General features: G+C 35.2%; 1 protein-coding gene across 4 annotated transcripts in view; it reads right to left on the reverse strand.

The window, feature by feature from the left end:
• The window catches only part of RBM27 (RNA binding motif protein 27), a 66,789-nt gene that overhangs the window by 12,851 nt on the left and 31,461 nt on the right, over positions 1 to 22,477 (reverse strand). For 2 of the 4 annotated variants that reach the window (XM_057731982.1, XM_057731973.1), the window contains exons 9-17: positions 18,345 to 18,509; positions 16,245 to 16,394; positions 12,225 to 12,369; positions 11,623 to 11,776; positions 9,306 to 9,602; positions 7,742 to 7,882; positions 1,868 to 1,987; positions 507 to 581; positions 204 to 368 (exon numbers count right to left, since the gene is read on the reverse strand). In XM_057731982.1, coding sequence (XP_057587965.1) covers positions 204 to 368; positions 507 to 581; positions 1,868 to 1,987; positions 7,742 to 7,882; positions 9,306 to 9,602; positions 11,623 to 11,776; positions 12,225 to 12,369; positions 16,245 to 16,394; positions 18,345 to 18,509 — 1,412 coding nt within the window. The remainder of the gene's footprint in view (positions 1 to 203; positions 369 to 506; positions 582 to 1,867; positions 1,988 to 7,741; positions 7,883 to 9,305; positions 9,603 to 11,622; positions 11,777 to 12,224; positions 12,370 to 16,244; positions 16,395 to 18,344; positions 18,510 to 22,477) is intronic. The other 2 variants (XM_057732004.1, XM_057731992.1) reach the window with 1 other exon arrangement.

Here is a 22,477-nt window from a genome sequence, read left to right on the forward strand (position 1 = left end):
TAAAAAACACATCTTTGTTCAAGCAGGGTATCATCACTTCTTTCAAAGGGAGTACATAGCATCTACAGAAACATTAAAAAAAAAATTGTAATTGTCTCACACTAGACTATTAGTTACCTAAGGATTCCACTGTACTTTCAAAGTGCCAAGCACATCATAGATGTTCAATAACCCTATGCTGAATGGAAAATTCAAATAGGTACCTCTGTTTTTGTCTTTACTTTAGATGGTGTGGAGACTGCAGAAGATGTTTTCAACTCATCCTTCAATTGTGAGATTTTTTCTCCAAGCTCTTTTAAAGTCTTCATTATATTTGCTCTCTCTTCTGGTTTCATGTTTTTGTTTTTTTCTAGCTTAGATATTAACATCTATAAAATAAAGAGAAAAATAAAACTATGCTTCATAAGTTTTAATATAAATAACCTTTAAAACTTTATTGGGAATATCTTTATAAAATTCATTCCATACATCAATTCCAGCAAGCAAATAATTAATGTCTGGCTTACCTTTTGGCATTCTATTTGTTTTTCTAACATTTCTTGCCTCTTTTTCCTCATATCTTGCTGTAGCTTCATTGCTTCCTGTATGAACAGGTAAAGAAAAAATCAGTAATGAATAATCTAAGTTTGCCAACGATACTAAGGCTACTATAGTCTCAACTCGTTTCTTCTGAGTCATCCCTCACACAATACAGATTTTCTTCCTAATCAAAAAGTAGCTGGAGCCAGAGATGAAACTTTTAAACCTATTTTCCCCAGCACTCCCAATATAAAAGAGTTTACATTTATAACTGTACTTTAATACTTAAAATACTGAACACTAATTAGCTGTATCTATGAGGTTTATTCACTGTAATGACCTGAATGTATATATAAAGAAAAACAAGAGCTGTTTTCGCTCCCCCATGTAATAATCCAAATCCTTATTTTTGAAGTTTAAAGTCTAAAAATGTGAGATGCAGCTATAGGTTAGAAATGAGAGCAAACTCTATGGATTTTTGCCTGGAAAATGTTGCTTCCAACCCGTCTGTTAATTAAATCTCCAATTCTACTGAGATAATATATATAAATATTTATTTTATTTGAAAAACTCAGATGTAGAGAACAGACTTGAGGACACAGGGTTGGGAGGGGGCGAAAGGGAAGCTGGGACAAAGTGAGAGAGTAGCATTGAGATATATACAGTACCAAATGTAAAATAGATACCTAGTAGGAAGTTGCTGCATAACACAGGAAGATAAACTCGATGACGGGTGATGACTTAGAGGGCCAGGGTAGGGAGGGTGGGAGGGAGTCCTGGGAGGGAGGGGATATGGGGATATATGTATAAATACAGCTGCTTTACTTTGGTGTACCTCAAAAACTGGCACAAGAGTGTAAAGCAACTATATTCCAATAAAGAGCTTTAAAAAAAAAATTCTATGTGAGTTTAAATCTAAGATGATAATTAACCTCAGAATTGAGTCACATGAACAATAACTACATAATTGTTATACTTCACATGAAACATTATCATCTAACTTACAAAGCCAGAAAGGAATTAAAAGAGAAAATAATGAAATAAAAATATCTGTTTCTCTCCCTTGCAGGAAAAGGGAAAAAAAAAAGGAGGACAAATCAGTATCTTTTTCTTTTATATAGAAAAAAAATTCTTTCTTTGTGCTTGATGTAGCCACTGGAAGGCAACTGTAAAACATTTTTTCTGTTTGTTCACCTTTTTTTCAAGTGTGCAATTTATCAAGCAGCAACTAAATAAACGTTATAATGTAGTTCCATAACAACGTGAATTGTTCAAAGGTGTTAACATAATCACTTGAGCATTCAACAGATCCTTTCCTTTTGAAGGAAAGAAGAATCGAGGCTGTTACCTGCTTCTTTTTAAGAACTTCTTGGACATCATGAGATTTTGATCCTGAACAAAGTTTCGAAGGTGTCTTTAAGTTTGAGGAGCTGTAAATCATTTTTGGATGGCCTGGAGTTGAAAATATCTATGAAACACAAATACAATTAAATTAAATCTTAGTAATGCCTTAAAATCATTTCTTAAAAAGACTGCATATATTTTTTTAAAGGTTTTTTTTTTTTTAACATTTAAGAATTTCATTTATAAAACAAGTTCTCTGGGCTTCCCTGGTGGCACAGTGGTTAAGAATTTGCCTGCCAATGCAGGTGACACAGGTTCAATCTCTGGGCCAGGAAGATCCCACATGCTGCGGAGCAACTAAGCCTGTGTGCCACAACTACTGAGCCCATGCACTGCAACTAATGAAGCCCGCTCACACCTTGAGCCTGTGCTCCGCAACAAGAGAAGCCACTGCAACGAAGAGTAGGCCCCGCTCGCCAGAACTAGAGAAAGCCCGTGCCCAGCAATGAAGAACCAATGCAGCCAAAGATAAATAAATAATAAAAAATATATCTTTAAAATAAATAAAAATAAAACAAGTTATTCATACATAAACACAACTGTCATTCAAATACAAAAACTAATTTTTAGCGATAATATTGTGTTCCTGAATATAATCACTTATTTTCCTTTTCAATTTTTTTTTTTTTTTTTTTACAATTTGGTATCCCAATCTCCCAATTCATTCCCCACCAACCCTCCTCGCTTTCCCCACTTGGTGTCCATGTGTTTGTTCTCTACATCTGTGTCTCTATTTCTGCCTTGCATTTCCTCTTTCATAGTTGTTAGCATTTGCCTTATGTATTGAGGGGCTCCTATACTGGGTGCATATATATTTATAATTGTTATCTCCTCTTCTTGGATGGATCCCTTGATCTTTATGTAATGTCCTTTCTTGTCTCTTGTAACATTTTTTATTTTAAAGTCTATTTTATCTGAGTATTGCTACTCCAGCTTTCTTTTGATTTTCATTTGCATAGAATATCTTTTTCCATCCCCACACTTTCTGTCTGTATGTGTCCCTAGGTCTGAAGTGGGTCTCTTGGAGACAGCATATATATGGGTCTTGTTTTTGTATCCATTCAGCCAGTCTGTGTCTTCTGGTTGGTGCATTTAGTCCATTTACATTCAAAGTAATTATCGATATGTATGTTCCTATTACCATTTTCTTAATTGTTTTGTTGTTGTTTTTGTAGGTCCTTTTCTTCTCTTATGTTTCCCGCTTAGAGAAGTTCCTTTAGCATTTGTTGTAGGGCTGGTTTGGTGGTGCTGAATTCTCTTAGCTGTTGCTTGTCTGTAAAACTTTTGCTTTCTCCGTCAAATCTGAATGAGATCCTTGCTGGGTAGAGTATTCTTGGTTGCAGGTTCTTCCCTTTCATCACTTGAAATATATCATGTCACTCCCTTCTGGCTTGCATAGCTTCTGCTGAGAAATCAGCTGTTAACCTGATGGGAGTTCCCCTGTATGTTGTCGTTTTTCCCTTGTTGCTTTTAATAACATTTCTGTCTTTAATTTTTGTCAATTTGACTACTATATGTCTTGGCGTGTTTCTCCTTGGATTTATCCTGCCTGGGACTCTCTGTGCTTCCTCCACTTGGGTAGCTATTTCCTTTCCCATGTTAGGGAAGTTTTCAACTATAATCTCTTCCAATATTTTCTCAGGTCCTTTCTCTCTCTCATCTCCTTCTGGGACCCCTATAATGCGAATGTTGGTGCGTTTAACTTTGTCCCAGAGGTCTCTTAGGCTGTCTTCAGTTCTCTTCCGCATCAGTGATGATCACCATTCTGTCTTCCAGGTCACTTATTCGCCCTTCTGCCTCAGTTAATCTGCTATTGGTTCCTTCTAGTGTATTCTTCAATTTAGTTATTGTGTTGCATATCTCTGTTTGTTCTTTAATTCTTCTAGGTCTTTGGTAAACTTTTCGATCTTTGCATCCAGTCTTTTTTCAAAGTCCTGGATCATCTTCACTATCATTATTCTGAATTCTTTTTCTGGAAGGGTGCCTATCTCCTCTTCATTTAGTTGTTTTTCTGGGGCTTTATCCTGTCCCTTCATCTGGTACAAAGTCCTCTGCTTTTTCATTTTCTCTATCTTTCTGTGGCTGTGGTTTTCAGTTCCACAAGACGAAATGCTGCTGATACTGCTTGATACTGCTGTCTGCCCTCTTGTGGAGGAAGCTATCTAGGAGGCTCCTGTGTGCTTCCTGATGGGAGGGACTGCTCCTTTTCATTTTTTTAATTGTGAGAACAATAACTCCTGAGATCTAGGAGCCACACTGACACTCATAGCTAGGTCTTAATATCCCCTTGTTAAGCATAAACAATTTCACTGAATATCAACCTCAGAGAGGCCACTCTTGTGACCATGGTGGATCAAGGCAAAAACAAGATCACTCCATTATCATGACTGAACACACACAAAAAAAAAGCTTTGAATACTATCCAAACCATAAAAATGATTAAACATCTGGCTAATGTGAATGACTACAGCTTCTTTACCAATTACAGCTTTAGCCTAACTCTAGTCTTCCCTCCTTCTAGGTAAACTTATTAGGAAATTTGATCACAGAATTACTCCTGTTTCCTTTAACCCTCCACCAAATCACTTAACACAGCCAATCCTAAAGTAAGTTCTTGCTAACACCCTCTGAAGGAGATATTCCATGGTTTCACTGTGTATAATCCCTCAATGAATAATAAGACTTGTTAAACTGTACATATGTTCCTAGAGGTCTTTGGGGAAGAATGTCATTAAGCTATTTTCCACAAGTGCCAAATAAGCACCCATGTTTCTAATAACTGGAAACCTTCTTAAGAATTAAGGTACTTTGCAATCATAATCTTAATATTATATTTAATCAAATGTTATATGAGTTTACAACCAACCATTAGACAAATAGTTAGCTCACAGATCTACCTTTCCAAGCAAAATGGTGACCATCTTTACTGTGCTCATTTTGATATTTAGATTCCTTTCTGAACAGATGATTCCAGGTAATCTTCCCCTCTTTAAGGCATAGCAGAGCGACATGGTATACGACATCTCTCTGGTTCAAGTCTTCCCTAACATACTCCATTCTCTTATTTTTAAATTAACTTTGAATATATGATATAAGGGACACAGGATATAATACTAAGAAATTTGTGAAAAATTCAATCAGGTAATATACACAAATACAAAACTTCTCTCAATCATACAATACTCAATTGTCCTAAAAACTAAACTACTTTAATACACAGAAATACACAGGAAATTCTCTCAAATACTGTAGGAACCTGTGCAGAGGATGTCCATGCTGTCATTATTATTTATCAAAATAAAAATGGCAGTACCTACAATTTACTAAGCACTTATTATATTCTAAGCACTTTTCTTTTATGCTTTACCAACATGAAATTTTTTAATCCCCATAGCAACTGAATTTACTGAAGAGGAAACCAATGCTCGCCAGTTATCTAACACAACTAGTAAGAGGCAGGTCAAGTCAGTCAGGGCTGTGTGACTTCAAAGTCTGCAACTGTTTTTGTTTTTCTATCTTTTAGTACTGAATTTTTTGAAACAAACAAAAGTACAAAATTATAAATAAAAAACGACGTATCCACCACCAAGCAGCAACAATCAATTTACATTATTTTATGTAAAATCATTAACATCATTTTACATAAAATAACCTTGCTTTATTTAAACCCCCAACTACATCATCAAAAAAACACATTATTTTATCTGTAAATATTTCAGTTGTATCTCTAAAAGATAAGGACTCCTTTCTTTTTTAAATAAAACCACAATACCATCATCACACTTAAAAGGTATAACAATTCTTTAATATCAATAAATAGTCACATCTCCAGATTCTATTATAATTTTCTAAACATTTTTTAACATTTAAACTAGGACCTACTAAGGTCCATATAGTGCAGTCGGTTATATCACTTTGAAGTTTCCCTTAATTCCATTTCCCTCTGTCCTCTGAACTTCCTTTAAATTGGTGAGTGATTCTAGAGCCTTTATGACATTTTTTCATTCTTTGATAAGATGCTAGTAATCTTTGACAAATTCCTCACTTTCTGGTTTGACAAAATATTCTAGGCTCATCTGGAACACTGTCAGCCCCAGATCTGGGGACAGCCATTTCTTCAAGGATCGCTGGTTCCTTTCAGTGCTGGAGGAAAGGGGGTGTCAGGGTTCATCACCATTAGGCTGGGTCATTGTTTCTAGACCTTTTTGGTGGAGAGAATTAAGAAATGTTTTGGAGGTTTTTAAAGTTGTCTAGTTTCTTTCACCCTTGCCATAACCACCAAGATTTAAACTACATGGGTTATTGTTTCTTTGTTTTTTTCTATTACAAGCAAATACTCACATGTATTCATTTCCCCTACTTTCTTAAATAAACAGTGGCTGACTATACATTTTTTGTTCCATTTTGCTTTTTTTACTTAATGTATCCTGATGACCACCTCGTGGTATATATAAGGACACTCCTCATTCTTTCGCAAAGTTACACATATGCTATTGTATGTATGTGCTACATTTTAAGTAACCAGTCCCCTACTGATGGACATTAGGATTGTTTCCAGTCTTTTGCTATTGAAGAGTCTACATTCCCTCATATGTCTTTGCATAGTTTGACTAACATATCTTTGGCATAGATTCGTAGAGGAGGATTATTGGTTTAGAGTAAATGCATACGTAATTTTGCTAGATGCTGCCAAATTTCCTTTCACAGGGGTTGTACCATTTAGCATATCCATCAGCATATAAATTTCAGATCCTTGTGGGAATTATCCTGGTTTATTATGTAATTTTAAAAATGGATCTAATTTTTTTTTTCTATCAGGCTATCCAATGATCCAAATACAATTTACCAAAAAAGTCCATACTTTCCCTGCTGATCTGAGATAATGTGTTAGCATATAATAAATTCCTATTTTTGAGTAAGTCTATAAATCTCAGTCTTTGATTCTGTTCCACTGGTCTGTCTCCTCATGTCCCAGTAACAAATTGTTTGAGTTACACTGACTTCATAGTATTTTTTAATGTCTAGGAGGACTACCCCTACCTGTTCTTTTTCAGTTTTCCTAGCTCTCTTGGAAAAAAAAAATCACAGACTTCCCTGGTGGCCCAGCGGTTAAGAATCCGCCTGCCAATGCAGGGGACAAGGGTTCGATCCCTGGTCCAGGAAGATTCCACATGCTGCAGAGCAACTAAGCCTTGTGAGCCGCAACTACTGAGCCCATGTGCCTAGAGCCCATGCTCAACAACAAAAGAAGCCACTGCAATGAGAAGTCTGTGCACTGCAACCAAGAGTAGCCCCTGCTCGCCACAATTTAGAGAAAGCCCGTGCAGCAATGAATGCAGCCAATAAATAAATTTTTAAAAAATCATTAAGAAAAATTATATACTTTATTAAAAATAAGAAAGAAAAAAAAATCACCATTCTGTAGAGTCATCATATAGATATATTCCCAAAGGCAAAAGAAACTACTTAAAAACATATTTCCAAATTTGACTTCTGAATTGATTATGACTGAGTCCCCTTCATGATGTTCTTAATTAAAGGAGAAAAATTATAAAAGAAATGGATTAATAAAGACTGATTAATAAATGGCTAAAATTCTCAAATTCCTACTTAGCTTTGAATAGGAAAAGAAAATTTAGCAAATTTCTGGCTAAATCATGGAAATTGGGGAAGAATACATGCCACACGTAAGTTAGCTGTCACAATTATCTTGAATGAGGAAATAAGACATTACAAAGCTGGGTGATGATCAATTTGTTAATTTCTTTGTGTCACTGAACAACTCTAAATATATTTAAAGGTTCACAGAAATATATACCTGGCAATCATCTCCAGTACCACCTGACTGATTCAACAAGTGTGCTGTATCACTCTGGCTACCACTTGCATGTCCAAGACGATGTTTCACAGGAACTTTGTTAAGAACATATGCACCCGATGTCTGTGGTTTGCTCATCATCTGCATATACAAAATAAACATATTTGTGGTGGGAGTTTTTTTAAATGCCTAGGAATGATACGAATTAGGGCAATGATTACCCTGGGGAGGGAAATAAGGAAATGGGGGGGGGGGGGTGGGTGTGCTTCAATTATCTGCAAGGTTTGATTTTTTAAGTGGAGAGATGGATATACAAATGACTGTTATCCAAACTTTTCTGAATGTATGAAATACATCACAACATGATGCATGCATATGTGTATATACTCATACAGATAAAATTTTCTAATAATTTTTTTAATGTTCCCTTAAATACATAATGCTTTGAAAGACTTAAGGGCTTCAACTGACAGTAACTTAATATGAATAACTGCAATATGGCCACCCTAAAAAGAGCATAATCTTGGGCTGCATTAACAGAACACAGTCTAATGGATCACAGAGGTGACCGTATCACTCTTTTATACACCATTCAGCCAGCACCTGGGGGAAGCATTTACCTTTGGGCCCTAACATGAAATGGGACAGAGACAAAAGAAATGCAGACTTAACTGCAAATAAACACAATGATAAATGGAGTTTTACAGTACTATTTACTGTTAATAATAGTACTACTGAATATAGTACTATTAGTATAATAAATATAGTACTATTTACAGTTAAGGAATATGCTTTTTTCCCCCCATCTGAATGCATTTAATCCAAACAAGAGAACACCTAGGAGGAGACTATCACTATCATCAATATCTGAATGGTTCTAACGTGTGGCGATTTGTTCCTCCCTTCATTCATCTATTCATTCAAATATGTTTTGAGCAGTATGTGCCAGGCCTTGTTTTAGGCACCAGGAATACAACAGACAAAATCCCAGTCTCTTGGGGCTCCCATTTCAGTTTTAAAAAGGACAGAATTTTTCTATATGAGAAAAAGTAGAACAAAAGGGTGGGTATAAGAATAATTGATTCTAACACAAAACAAAGGAAAACAAAAGAAGCTGTTCTAGATTCAGAGCTGTTCGGTGATGGATGGTTATCATACTTTAGTGTCACAAAGAATTACTAAAGGTATTTCTTAAACATGCAGATTTATGGGCCCCATATCTAGAGACTGACTCTGTAGATCTGAGAAGGTAAGACCCAGGAATCTGCACCCAAATAAGTGATTCTGATGTAGCACAGCACTTCTCAAACTTCAAGGTACATAAGAATCACCTGGAGGGCCTGTTAAATCAGATTACTGGGCCCCACCCATAGTGATTCTAATCCAGTAAGCTGAGGTGAAGCCCAAGAAACTGCATGTCTATTAAGCTCCTAGGAGATCAGATGCTGCTGGTCTCAAATCAAACTGATTTCTAATGTAGAAAACCCAAGGACCACAAGTTGAGAAACAATGATCTAGAGGATGGGACTAAAGGATTTTAATTCCCTGTGAACCAGTATATTACCTTCTGAATACCTCCATGTACCGTTGAGGGAGGAGACTGGGCCACCAGCACCTGCTGCTGATGAAGGTGCTGTGGCAAGTGATGGTGCTGCTGTGACAGGTGACTAAGTGTTTGCTGTTGTTGCAGGAGCAGCTGTGTTGGGGACTGTAGTGCTGGTTGTTCATTATTTTCCCTGTGCCACAGGACTCGAATGAACCGGTTGTTTAGAACTGCTTCAGTGCTGGAAATGGCTTTTCTGGCCTCCTCATTGGTAAGATACTGGATGAGGGCTGCTTCTGGATCTCCCTTAAAAGCAACCTATAAGAAAAAACAATAGCAACAACAACAAAACAGAGAATTTAATGATTATAGTTAAGTAAATGCCGATAAATCACTGATAAAGAATGCAGAAGTAGAAAACAGCCTGCTGAAATCTACTGTGAAGAAAGTTAGCTATCTCTTAAAAGACATGTTATTTCAACACTGTATATGAAAGAATATTGGATTATTTAATAAATAATCTTAGCGATGTCACATAACCACTTGGGGAAAAGTTGTTAGATTTCTCCCTGATATCTTACATCCAAATAAACTCCAGAGAGAGAAAATGTTCTACAATAAACAAGCAAAAAAACCCACAAAACCCAGGGAAAAAAGGTGAGTATCTGTATAATCTGAGGGTTTGGAAAGCCTTTTTATGCACACCTATAAAGGTAGGGCCCATAAAGACAAACAGCAGATTTAACCAAATAAAATTTTAAACCACTGTCAGTCCAAACACACACAAACAAAATAAATGACAAAACAAAAAAGTAATTTTAATACGTATGACAAGCAAAGGTTTGGAAAAGCATTATTATAAATGCCTTCATTAAAAAATGGGCAAAGGCAGTGGATAGGTAAATCCAAAAGTACTGCAAATGATCTATACAAATTAGAGTCTACCTAGGAATAAAAACAAAGCAAACTAAAACAAGCACAATGTTTCACATATGAAACTGGTCTAAAAATTTTAATGCATCCATATGATAGTTTTTGATGAGGTTTCATACACTGCATTTGGGACCATCAATTGGCACAACCCTTTTGGAGAACAATTTGGCAGTTCAAATAAAAAGTTTAAAAATTCCCTTTATTTTAGCTATGCATCAAAAAAAAAAAGAAAAGGTTTATCCAAAAGAAGGCTCACAAATAACAGTTTTTATAAAAACTAATAAAAACAATATAAATTCCCCCAAATAGAGAACAGTGCTTATATAAATTATGGTTTATTGCTATGGACTGAATTATGTTCTCCCCAAATTCCTATGTTGAAGCCCTAACCCCCAGCGTGACTGCATTTGGTGACAGGGCTTTTAGGAGGTAAATAAGGTTAAATGAGATCAAAGGTGTGGGGCCCTAATCAGACAGGACTGGTGACCTTACAAGAAAAACTCTCTCTCTTTCCCTCCCTCTCCTTCCACCATGTGAGCATAAGGCAAGAAGGTGGCTGGCTGCAAGCCAGAGTCCTTACCAGGAACCAAACTGGCTAGTATTATGATCTTGGATTCCTCCCAAATAAACGTTTGTTGTTTAAGCCACCCAGTCTATGATATTTGTTATGGCAACCCAGGCAGACTAATATACTCATCTATGTTAAGCTACCTAATTTTTCTAAATGATATAAAAAATAATGACCTAGGAAAAACTTAAGTGAAAAAAGGTAGTTAGAGATACATAAGTCATATTTTGGTTTGATGGCAACAATGAGTATCGGGGTAACTGACTGAAATCCCAACTTAAACAGACCTTCTATTACCCTCATTTACAGCATAACACCCAACCCAAATTGATAAATTCAAATATTCAAATTAGATATATTTAGCACACAGCAAAATATAAATGCTACGATATATCTGATGTTAGATTATATGTTATAGTGCCTAAATTCTCCACCAGATTAGAACCATCCTTAACCAATTAATATTTTACAAAATAAAAGCCAGTCAGGAAAGAAAATTACAATCTTAGAAATTACAAAAAACCTCACCTACCTAGTTAGAATACTAAAGCAGGTAAAAAAAGTCATCTGTCCAGAGATTTAGTTATGAACCAAAATACAATAACTGGCCCACTGTCCTTCAGGAAGAGGTTGCAGAAAAGAACCAAATGAATTCAGAGGACAAACTCAGCGTAATAACTCCATTATAAAGTCGGGCATACAGATACACAGTGGAATTTAAAACACATAGAGATGATCAGACTAATCACTGGCTTGTTTAAGCAAGGTAAGCTGACAGGAATACTTTCAAAGATATACTATATACATGGATTTTGTCACCAACATAGCCACACTTACCTGGATATTAACAATAGTTCCAAATTTGCTGAAGTGTTCATTGAGCTTGGTAATGTTGTTTAATTCCTGAGGGATTTTCTTGACTTCTAATTTGGTGTTTGTATACTGATTCTTTCTCAAGAATCCTGGTTTACTCTGATTGTTATTCCCTTGCCTGAAAGGAATATTAAGAGATCTTGGTTAATTCTTCTACATTATGCCTAGGCAAGAGATAATCAGCAAAGAATGTAAGTTTATATTTATTCCAGTGTCCTTTGTAAGCACTTAATATTCTTCAGAAACAACTAGGTAATTTTCACATTATCCTTATTACATGAGAACAGAACAGGTAGAGAGAAAAAAAGAGGACTGATGTCTCAATAATTCTAATACTGGGTTAAGCCTAGAAATTAGTACAAATTACTAATATCTATTATCAATAATCTGTTAACTTTTTGATATTTAAGACATACTAATGATGCCTCTGGGAACCTTAGCTTTAAGACATATAGACTGAAAATTAATGATTAATGACAACTCAATTTTACAAATTTTCTAACAAAAAAACAAAACGAAAAACCAAAAACATCAATTAGATGTTACTAATCAGCAAATTATCTTACTTTCCCAGCCAAGGTTTCTTTGTGAGTGGCCCTTCCAAACCACTCATAGCTCTTTTCCGGCTATCTGGTTCAAGAACTACTCTGGTTATGTTGCTGTTAATTGAAACAGGAACTGGTGGTTCAGTCTGGATGACGATGTTAGCAGCTGTTGAAAACAAAAATTAACATTGCTGACAATGTGTTATATTTGGGGAATTTCAAACGATTAAAATATTTAGTCCAAAAGCTAAAAATCACTGCAAGTAGCACCTACTAACATTTCCTTTTCAGAAATAGTTAACAGCAAAAATAAATTATCAATTGCCTCCTTTTCCTCCTTTTTAAAAAATACAATATGCAAGTTTAAAAAGTCCTAGCCAACTCTAATGTAATGACTGATTCAGGAAAGGATAATGAATGGAAGAAAAAAAAAATATCAGTGAAAGGGTGTTGGAGAATAAGATATTTATCTGATGCCAAAGTACCACTCTACAAATTATTTACTTTACAATGGAGAGCTCTAACAATTACTACTTTAGGCAAGTGATCAAACGTATTAGACAATAAACAGACTGAAATATTTGTCTCCTTATATGATTCAACAAGATGTTCACATGGATAGGATATTACTATGGAATTATGATTGGCATATGTGTGGCAATGATACTGTGCTTATATAGCACTGTGTCTTATTCTCAGATGTAAACTAAAGGATCTTAAAGTGTCACAATCTCCAAAATTTACTTTCAAGTGATTAAAGAAAAACATGTGAAGGGAGAGGGGAAGAAAGAAGAGAAAGAGAAGAGTGCACACAGGTGAGCATTCATGCCCAAAGCTGACGAAATGTTAACAACCAGTGAATCTAAGTGAAAGTATTCAGGTGTTTATTGCACTTTTGATTTTTTTGGAGGTTTAAAATTATTCAAACTTAAAAGTTGAAAGGGAAATTCGAAGCCAATATTAAAAATTAGCACATTCCATTCACAACTGTTAACACTAAAATACAAGACACTGACCTTACTATAGGTTATGTTAGTGGAAAGAGGTGTGTTGAACAAAAAAGCAAACACCAACACAAAACTACACGTTATGTTCTGAGTATTCTCCATAACTTTAGCAACTCCACCAAAAGTAAAATCAGCAGCAAAGAATAATCACTGTGGGGCTGAAAATATGATCTTCCCACTAATTTCAGAGAATTTGGTAACAATATACGCATTACAGCTTAGAAGGTAAGAGGATATTCTCTGGAATTAGATAAACCTGGGTTCAAATTCTAGTTCTGTCATGTTTAGAATAGACTAGAACAGAAAAGAACTAATAATGGGCAAGTTCTTTAAACTCTCTTTGCCTCAGTGTCTTTATCTGTTAAAAAGAGAATAAAAATAGTACCTCCTTTAAGGAGTTGTTGGTAAGGAATATGAGAGAGAGTAATATATTAAAAAGCATTTGGTTTAGTCTTGACACAAAACTGTTAACCTGTAGTGGCAACAGTGTTATTAATGGCAGTAAAGTATAGTTAATAAAATCAGGATAAGAAAGAAGGTAAGAACAAGAAAATGTCCAGCACATAATTATATAAGGAAAATATCAGGATGGCCCATGGCCAGTCATTCAAATTTAAATTAAATACTGGAAATCTAGCTATAATAAGTAAGAAAACTATAAGTAAGCAATTGGAATCTCATCAAACTCTTTAATCAACCTTTTTTTTGAGCGGAGGTAAAAAAATGGTATCAATCCATACTAAAGGCAATGGTTGAGGTGAGTGGGATGAATTAGGAGATTAGGACTAACAATATGCACACTAATATGTATAAAATAGATAACTAATGAGAACCTGCTGTATAGCACAGGGAACTCCACTTTGCTGTATAGCAGAAACTAACACAACACTGTAAAACAACTATACCCCAATAAAAAAAATTTTAAATTATAAAAAATAAAGGTAATGCTTGCATTTAATCTTTTATGCTAACACATATATATGGAATCTAGAAAAATGGCATTGATGAACCTAGTGGCAGGGCAGGAATAGAGACGCAGACGTAGGGAATGGACTTGAGGACACGGAGGGGAAGGGGAGGGTGGGACGAAGTGAGAGAGTGGCACTGACAAATATACACTACCAAATGTAAAACAGATGGCTAGTGGGAAGCTGCTACATAGCAGAGAGAGATCAACTTGGTGCTCTGTGATGACTTAGAGGGGTGGGATAGGGATGATGAGAGGGTGGCTCAAGAGGGAGGGGATACGGGGATATATGTATACATATAGCTGATTCACTTTGTTGTACAACAGAAACTAACACAACACTGTAAAGCAATTATACTCCAATAAAGATATAAAAATAAGTAAATGAATTAGGAAGAAGAAAAAAAAGATCTGAGGCTATGCTTTATAAAGGTCCTAACATATGGTTATAATCATAAATAATAAAAATGGTCAAAGGATAATTTTATTATAGTGTTTTAAGTTCTCAATGTTACTAGCGTGAAGCACAGCTCTTAAAATACAAAGTAGGCCATTGAATGATTAGTTCTTTGAAGGCAAGGGATCATGTCATCTTTCCATGAGTGTGATTCAAAAATTATCCGCACTCTGGCTGCAGAATTTATTTTAATTAACTTTTAGAAAAGACAAATACATCATTTTTCGACACAATCTCCTTGCTTTTCAATACACTTTGTCCATCTGTCAACAAGCTTTTGTATTTCCTTATTAAAAAATGTTTTAGGCTGAGCTGCGAGCCACAAATGCTTGCTGTCTTCACTTCATCAGAAGTGAACCTTGTGTAGGAAATGTTTGTGAACAATTCAAAAAAAGATGAAAAAAGTTCCTGTGGATGTTTTGTTTTGTGTAGTATCTTGGCATTTGTATTGATAGTTAAAAGTTCACTTCCAAATAAAACTCCCATAATGCTAGATTTGATGTGTGCCCAATTTGAACAAGGGTTGATTGACACCTGTAAAATTTGTTAAAACATTCCTCTTGTAAGGAAATACAATAATCTTAAATTATAAAAAAAAAAAAAAACAAAAGTGAACCTTCATCCTTGTAGTGCTGCTTTCAGGGGACCAAACAGGTGAAAGTCCAACGGAACAATATCAGGACTATAGGGAGGATGCTTTAACACCTCAGAATGAAGTTTTTGCAGAGTATAGACAATGTGGGCAGAAGTGTGCGGGTGTGCATTGTCATGCAAGATCACAATGCCCTTGGTTAGCAGTTCTCTGCGTTTAGTCCAAAGTTTAGGCTTCAGCTCTTCAATAAGCATCTCACTGAAACAAGCACTGTTGATTGTTAAACCTTTTTCCTGATAATGTTCCAATACTGGCCCTTGAGAATTCCAGAAAAGGGAATCATTTCATGTGTCCGCTCAATGTCATCAGCCGTGGATGGGCATCCGGCTCCTTCTTGATGGCTAACACTTGTGCAACCTTCCTTGAACTTCTCTATCCATTCATACACACTTCTTTGTAACAAAACCCTTTCTCCACACTGTGCACAAAGTCTTTGATAAATAACGGCGCCAGGTACACCCTCAGACCACAAAAAACACATCACTGCATGCTGCTCTTCTTTCATGCAGTTCACAAGTAGGGGCATCATTTTTGTTCGAGCTGGAGTTACAAATGAACTGATGTAACACATTCACACCTGCACAGCAGTGACTGGGCAGATAGCAGCCTTGAAAGGAACGTGATGAAAAGACAGTGCGGCCAACATAAGTTTTAATATAACCAGCATGCAGATAATTTTTGACTCCCTGTGTATATCTAACATCCAGCATAGTGCCTGAAATGGCGTAAAGTCCTACAAAACGAGCACTTAATTAACATCAGTACTATTTTCATTTAAAAATAACATTCTGCTTATAGCTTTAAAGTAAAATTTGGAGATATTCAAAAACATTTATTTGAGATCATTACACAGCACCCTTCAAAGAGAGACTGTTGAAAGTATTTTTAAACCTTAGTGAGATCAGAAATGCTATGCCCAAATGACACTTAGCATGAGAAAAATTTAAAGGCGTCTCACCTCTTGGATTTGCATCCATATCTCCAGATGTTAGGCCAATCAGATTTGGGCGTTGTGTCTGTGTTCTTGAAAAAAACTGTCTATACTGAGATCTACCAGAACTGGTAATGCTAGGAGCTTCTGGATTATAACCATCTGGTTCATAGGTATCTGAGGGAAAACAAAACAACAAAACATGTAACAAATCACAACAGTTAAATAATTTCTATTATAAAATAGCCACAAAAATGAATTTTCTTCAACAAATATAATTATGTCAACCCATATATATATTTCTCTCTGAATTACAGTATATAGATAAACCTATTGGAAGTCAAAGAAAACAAAAAATGATCCAGTCACAAAAAATAGACATGCAAATCCATTCTGAATTAGTGATATATTTCTAGGTTTGTTTACCTTGTCATTTTTGTCCTCTATATTAATAATGTCATCCAAACTTAGATGCACATTTTTAAAAGAAATTTTCACATACATGAACACCATATACAAATGACTGGCTGAGTTTCCTTTGTTATCATGTCTCACCAATTTTTAGGTATTCTTTTAAATAGGGGCGAAGAAAATCAAAAAAATCAATCTATTAATTTGGTTATACGCTTTTCTTTTTTTGTGGCCATGCTGCACAGCATGTGGGATCCTAGTCCCCCAGTCAGGGATCAAATCCATGCCCCCTCCATTGGAAGCACAGAGTCTCAACCACTGGACCACCAGAGAAGTTCCTGGTTATCTGCACTTTAAACTGAAGAGAAAAGGGCCAATTTCATATGTAAAACATATTTCAAATATTTTATTTCACACAGCTAAAAGATACATTTTCTATTTATAAATGTAATCATCATCTTAATTCACCATCCACCTCATCAATGTCACTTTCATTGTTATCTGTGTTTTCTCTACAACTAAAAAATTTTTATTTGTTTGTTTATTTATTTATGGGGGGGAGGCCCACACTGTGCGAGGCATGCAGGATCCTAGTTCCCCAACCAGGGATGGAACCTGCATCCCCTGCAGTGGAAGCTCAGAGTCTTAACCACTGGGCCGTCAGGGAAGTCCCTAAAAATTTAATTTTTAAAATTCTAGTGCTAAATAAATATCTTGTTAGCATTTAAAAAAAATTCTGAATGTGTTGATCTCCAAAATATCCTCTTCATCCTACATAAAATGCAAGAAGGGCTAAGATGGAGTGAAGACACTGATTCTCGCAGTCGTGATTTATCAATATAAATCCTTGCATCTTTTATTTCTTAATGGAAAAATACCTTTGTTGGTCATATTAGGTTTCAGCTACAAAATAAGGTACATTCAGATGTTTATTACTAGCCAATTAGTCTTGTAATTCAGAGTATAAGATCAGCAAATTATGATTAAAAAGTTTTCAGTTACCACTTGGTACTCTTGACAGAAAAATCTCCAGTATTAAGGCTGCAGAAAGTTTTAAAGAAGTTATATAATCAAATAGCCTTGTTCTTATAATTCCTGGGAATACACAGAACCCCAAGAAACTTGAAAGTCCTTTAGTTAACTATGATGAGCTGAGATCTAAAGGCAAAGTGAGAAATGTTAAAAACCTCACGAGACACCCTCAAAGCACTCCACAAATCTTCAAAATGTACATGTCAATAGGAGGGAAGAGTTTTCAAGGAACCACATTACACACAGCCAGTCCACAGACCAAGGGACAGAGGGGAAAGAGACATGTCCATCCACGGCCAGGAAGAAACCAGATGTCTTTGTTCCGTTTTAAAGAAAAATTAACCTAGTTTTTCTTGTAACATATGACTGATTAGAAAACATTCAAGTAGATATTCTCTTCCCATGTATCGGATTAGAAACTAGTTCAAGGAACTAGCATGACCTTAGTTACAAAGGCATGGAAAGTAAATACAAAGGACACCAGAGATGACAGACACACAGGAGGCCTAATCATCCAGGAGCCACTAGGGACAAACCAAAGAAGCAGAGAAATAGAAAATAAAACTACCTAGGAGTTTTAATAGAAATCTATGATAGCAGATCAGGATACCAGGTCACCTCTTAGGTTGGCCAGTTTATGGTATAAAAGATCAGAGGTGGATAGCCATCTGTAGCAAAGCTTACCTGGGACCAGAGGGGTAGGGCTGGAGACTGAGGTATGGTACCCAATGGAGGATCCCATGAGGTTTCGAGGTGGCACCAAACGAGCTGCCAACAGAGGAGGCGGTGTCCCCAACTGAAGTCGCTCAGATGCAGCAGCACCATGTTCACGAGAGTACATGGGCTGTCCTACAGAGGAAAGAATAGGAGGGCAGCTGGGATTGAAAGTGACAAGCTTCTCTTAAGTAATGATCTACTTCCTGAGACTTGAGCCAAGAACAGAGAAAGTACACCAATGGGAACAGTACTCAAGAAAGATGTTACTAAGATTTTTTCTAACTCAAGAAATAGACATGCAACTGATTAGGATGCATTGAGGTATAAAGAAAAAGTAAGAATTAGGCAGTGTGACTGCATAATGTCCATTTTTTACAATCTTAAATGGAATAACTACATGCTGATTTTACCCAAAACTGAACAATTAATCGTATCAAATTAGTAGACAAAGGAGCCTTGAGCTATTATTCATGTAGAGTTTTGTATCCAATGAGACGTGGTTATAAAGGCTGTTATACCCCTTTAAAAAAATAAAAACACTCCTCCCAAAAATCATATAATTTCAGGTATGCACAAACTATACTCCCATATCTGGGAGCAGAGAAAAGAAAAATAATAAAGAAACTTAAAAAAAAAAAATACCCACCACAAGTATACCCCCACAGAGAATAAGAGATGTTCAAAAGAAAAATTAAACAAGACAGTGAAAATCTGTTATCCTACAAGCAGGTGGATAACGAACACAGAGAAAGAAAAAAAGGACAAAAATCTCAGATGAACAGACTAGCCACTGTACACATGAAATTACCTTAGATACAAAGGACCACTTTTGGAAAGAAAGCACATTTAGAGTCTATATTTATAGATGCAAGAACATCAGAAACAATGAAGCCAAATTTTATAGAACAAGATTAAAAAAGATAAGGTATCAAGGAGCAAAGCCCCCCTTTGGTTGGTTATTTAATAGTATCTTTTTCACTACCTCATATGAGACCTATTTTTAAGATTTACTCAATATTTTATATCTAAAGTCAGACATTCACTATGTGACACAAGATAAAGTGAATTTAGAATTTTTTAACACCTGACTAAATGTCCTTACCAAGTTGTAACATTCCAGAAGACTTTTAATACACCTTAATAAGACAGGTCACAAAGTAACCACTTGATCTCACAGCAAATGTAGAGAACAAATGGATATGCTAAATTTTACTAACCCTTCTCTTCCTATACATGGAACAGAGGAGGTGACAAATCATACTGCATAAACAGTATGTGTGCTTAGCACCAATCCTTTCAAAATTGAAAAAAGGATCAATCATTACATTGCAAAAACAATTTAACATATCCTCAATGATGTGAAAATAGTTTTAAGCATGACCTACTGCAGAGAATTCCTTGCAGAATGAAATAGTGTGCTAAACAGAAAAACAGGATGTACAATCTCAGTCCATATGACTAGTTTAAATTTATGATACAGCACTCAATGTATCATGTGTATTTAATTAATAACTGTCTCAAAGTAAATCAGAAACTAAAAGGCTAGTTCATACAATGTCTTTTTAAAACAAATGATAAAGAACATGCATTCAGACACTTCAGAAAGACAGCTGTTTATTCAAATGAGGCCTGATTTTCTTTAACAACATCTACTCAGGTCTCCAAATACTATTTCAAAAAGAAACAGTTCCTTAAATAAAAGGCTGATGATTCTAGGTCTGGTTAGAAAACTTGTAAGATGAGCCTGGTACACCTTGGTATAACTTGTCCCTCCAGAAGCAAAAACAAAACAAAGCCATCTGCAGAAGCCAACATGAGAGGCTCCCCATGATCAAAAACAAGACAAGGTGAACATTAAAAAGAGATGTAATGGGCTGAAATATACCAAACATTAGAAATCCATGAATTCATAATGATACTTAAAAAAAATACAGTGGTCCCTTTGGAAGATATTAGGAAATAAACCCATTTTCTTAAAACTGATAAATCAAAGGAAACAAGCATTTATCCTGTCTTTCCTGTAAAAAGAGCGTTTCAGGTTAACCAAATGGTTAACTGCCAAGTTTTACTTTGTAGAATGCCAGCCAACAAATGTAGCAGAAATCACAGAATTAGACTATCACACTTTTATAACCCCAAATGAAACAAGAGATCTAGGCAGGGATCACAAATGACCAGGAGCAACTTTTTAAATGGATGGATCAGGATGAAAACACCTGCACACAGTGATCAATATTTGTAACACAGAAAAGAGACAACCTGATATTATGTACATCGTGATATACTGCAGTAGGAAGTACAAAACCCCATCAATAAAATATTCATTCAAAATAAGGGGAAAAAAACAAAAAACAAAAACACATGTGACCCTAATTAAGTCTCCAGATCTAAACCTCCAATTTACAGGAAATACAGGGGATAGAGGAATGTGTTAAATGACACCAGGGGATGCAACGTGCCAAGTCCAGATTATGGAAAAATTCTCCAGGACAAATGATCTGTTCCTTCAACAAATAAATGTCAAGGGGGAAAAAAGAAGTAGGAGAAACTGTTACAGATTTAAAGACTTAAGAAACATATCAACTAAATATGATGTGTAACCTTGTTTGAATCCAACTTTAAATGAACCAGCTATAAGGGAACATCTATGATATAACTGGGAATTATGAACACTGGTTGGATATTTAACAATAATACCTGTTATAAATATTTGGGGATTGTGATAAAGTATAGTAATTGGGTGCATGTGTGTTTATCCCTTATCTTTTAGAGATACACAGTGAAATTTTTACAGATTAAATGTTATGTTTGGGACTTGTTCTAAAATAATCAGGTCAGGAGTGAGTTAAACAGATGAAGATTAACCATATGTTGATAAATGTTGAAGCTAGTAAATGAGTAATGAAGACTACTACAGTATTTGCTCTCCTCTTGTGTACACTTGAAATTTTCCATAATAAAAAGTTTTTAAAAATCAAACTGGTTACAATAATGGTGAAGATAAGCCAGTCACAATTTGGATTCATTAAATTTAGGGGTTTTTGTTTTGTTATTGAAATATATCTGGTCTACAATGTTGTGCTAATTCCAGATGTACAGCAAAGTGATTCAGTTAAACATATATATGTGTGGATGTATATATATTCTTTTTTAGATTCTTTTCCATTATAGATTATTACAAGATATTGAATATAGTTCCCAGATTCATTCAATTTAGTTTTGATCAGTGTAGAGTGACTGAATAATTCCAAACTGCAAACATCCTAAGTTCATACTCCTATCTTAAGTCATCCATATATCTTACATGCCTGACAGCAACATTTTCATATTCTTAATGTTAACTCTAGTCAGTTGAAGAGAGTTGAAGACAGTCTTTACTCAAACTAAAATTTCAGCTATTCTCTGTAATTCTCCTGATTTTGTATTTAAGAGTATTAACAAGGAAAAAAAAATCCTAAGATGAATTTTAACTTAAAAGCCTAATTAGAAAAAAATAAAAAGCTATATACCTTCCAATTATTGGCCATATTTATCATTTGTCTTCTCTATTAGAATCCAAGGTCCCTGGCACATCTTCTAAAGTTCCAGGGCCTAAACGGTGCCTGGCACATAGTAGGACTCAATACTTAAAGAAGGGACGAAAGTCTATTTACTAAAAGTATCCTAATGACAATTAAGTATTTCTTTGGATAAATACTTTTTTTTGTATTCATTAGATATTATTTGAAATGGGCAATATGACAACTAATGCAACACAAATCCAAGTAACACACAAGGGGAGAGAAACTCTAGACGATATACAATGACTCTACTGGAGAATGACTTTTCTAGACATCGAAATCCATGATTGTGCACAGAAAAATGTTATGCATTCCACAAAATTAAATGAGGATATCTCAAGTTTAAGAACACAGTGTTTTAATAATTTTACATAGCTAATAATAGGAAATGTATTTTCCGAAAGATAAAAAGTAATTTAGGTAAATTCACTTGAACATTGACAACTGCTTTCAACTTAAGAATCAGTCTCTAAAATCTAGGATATTACATTTTACTATTACTCTTTCAATACCCAGTATAACAACCTTAGCAGTTACAAA

The sequence above is a fragment of the Hippopotamus amphibius genome, chromosome 1 (assembly GCF_030028045.1).
Source record: "Hippopotamus amphibius kiboko isolate mHipAmp2 chromosome 1, mHipAmp2.hap2, whole genome shotgun sequence".
Classification (NCBI taxonomy): domain Eukaryota; kingdom Metazoa; phylum Chordata; class Mammalia; order Artiodactyla; family Hippopotamidae; genus Hippopotamus; species Hippopotamus amphibius.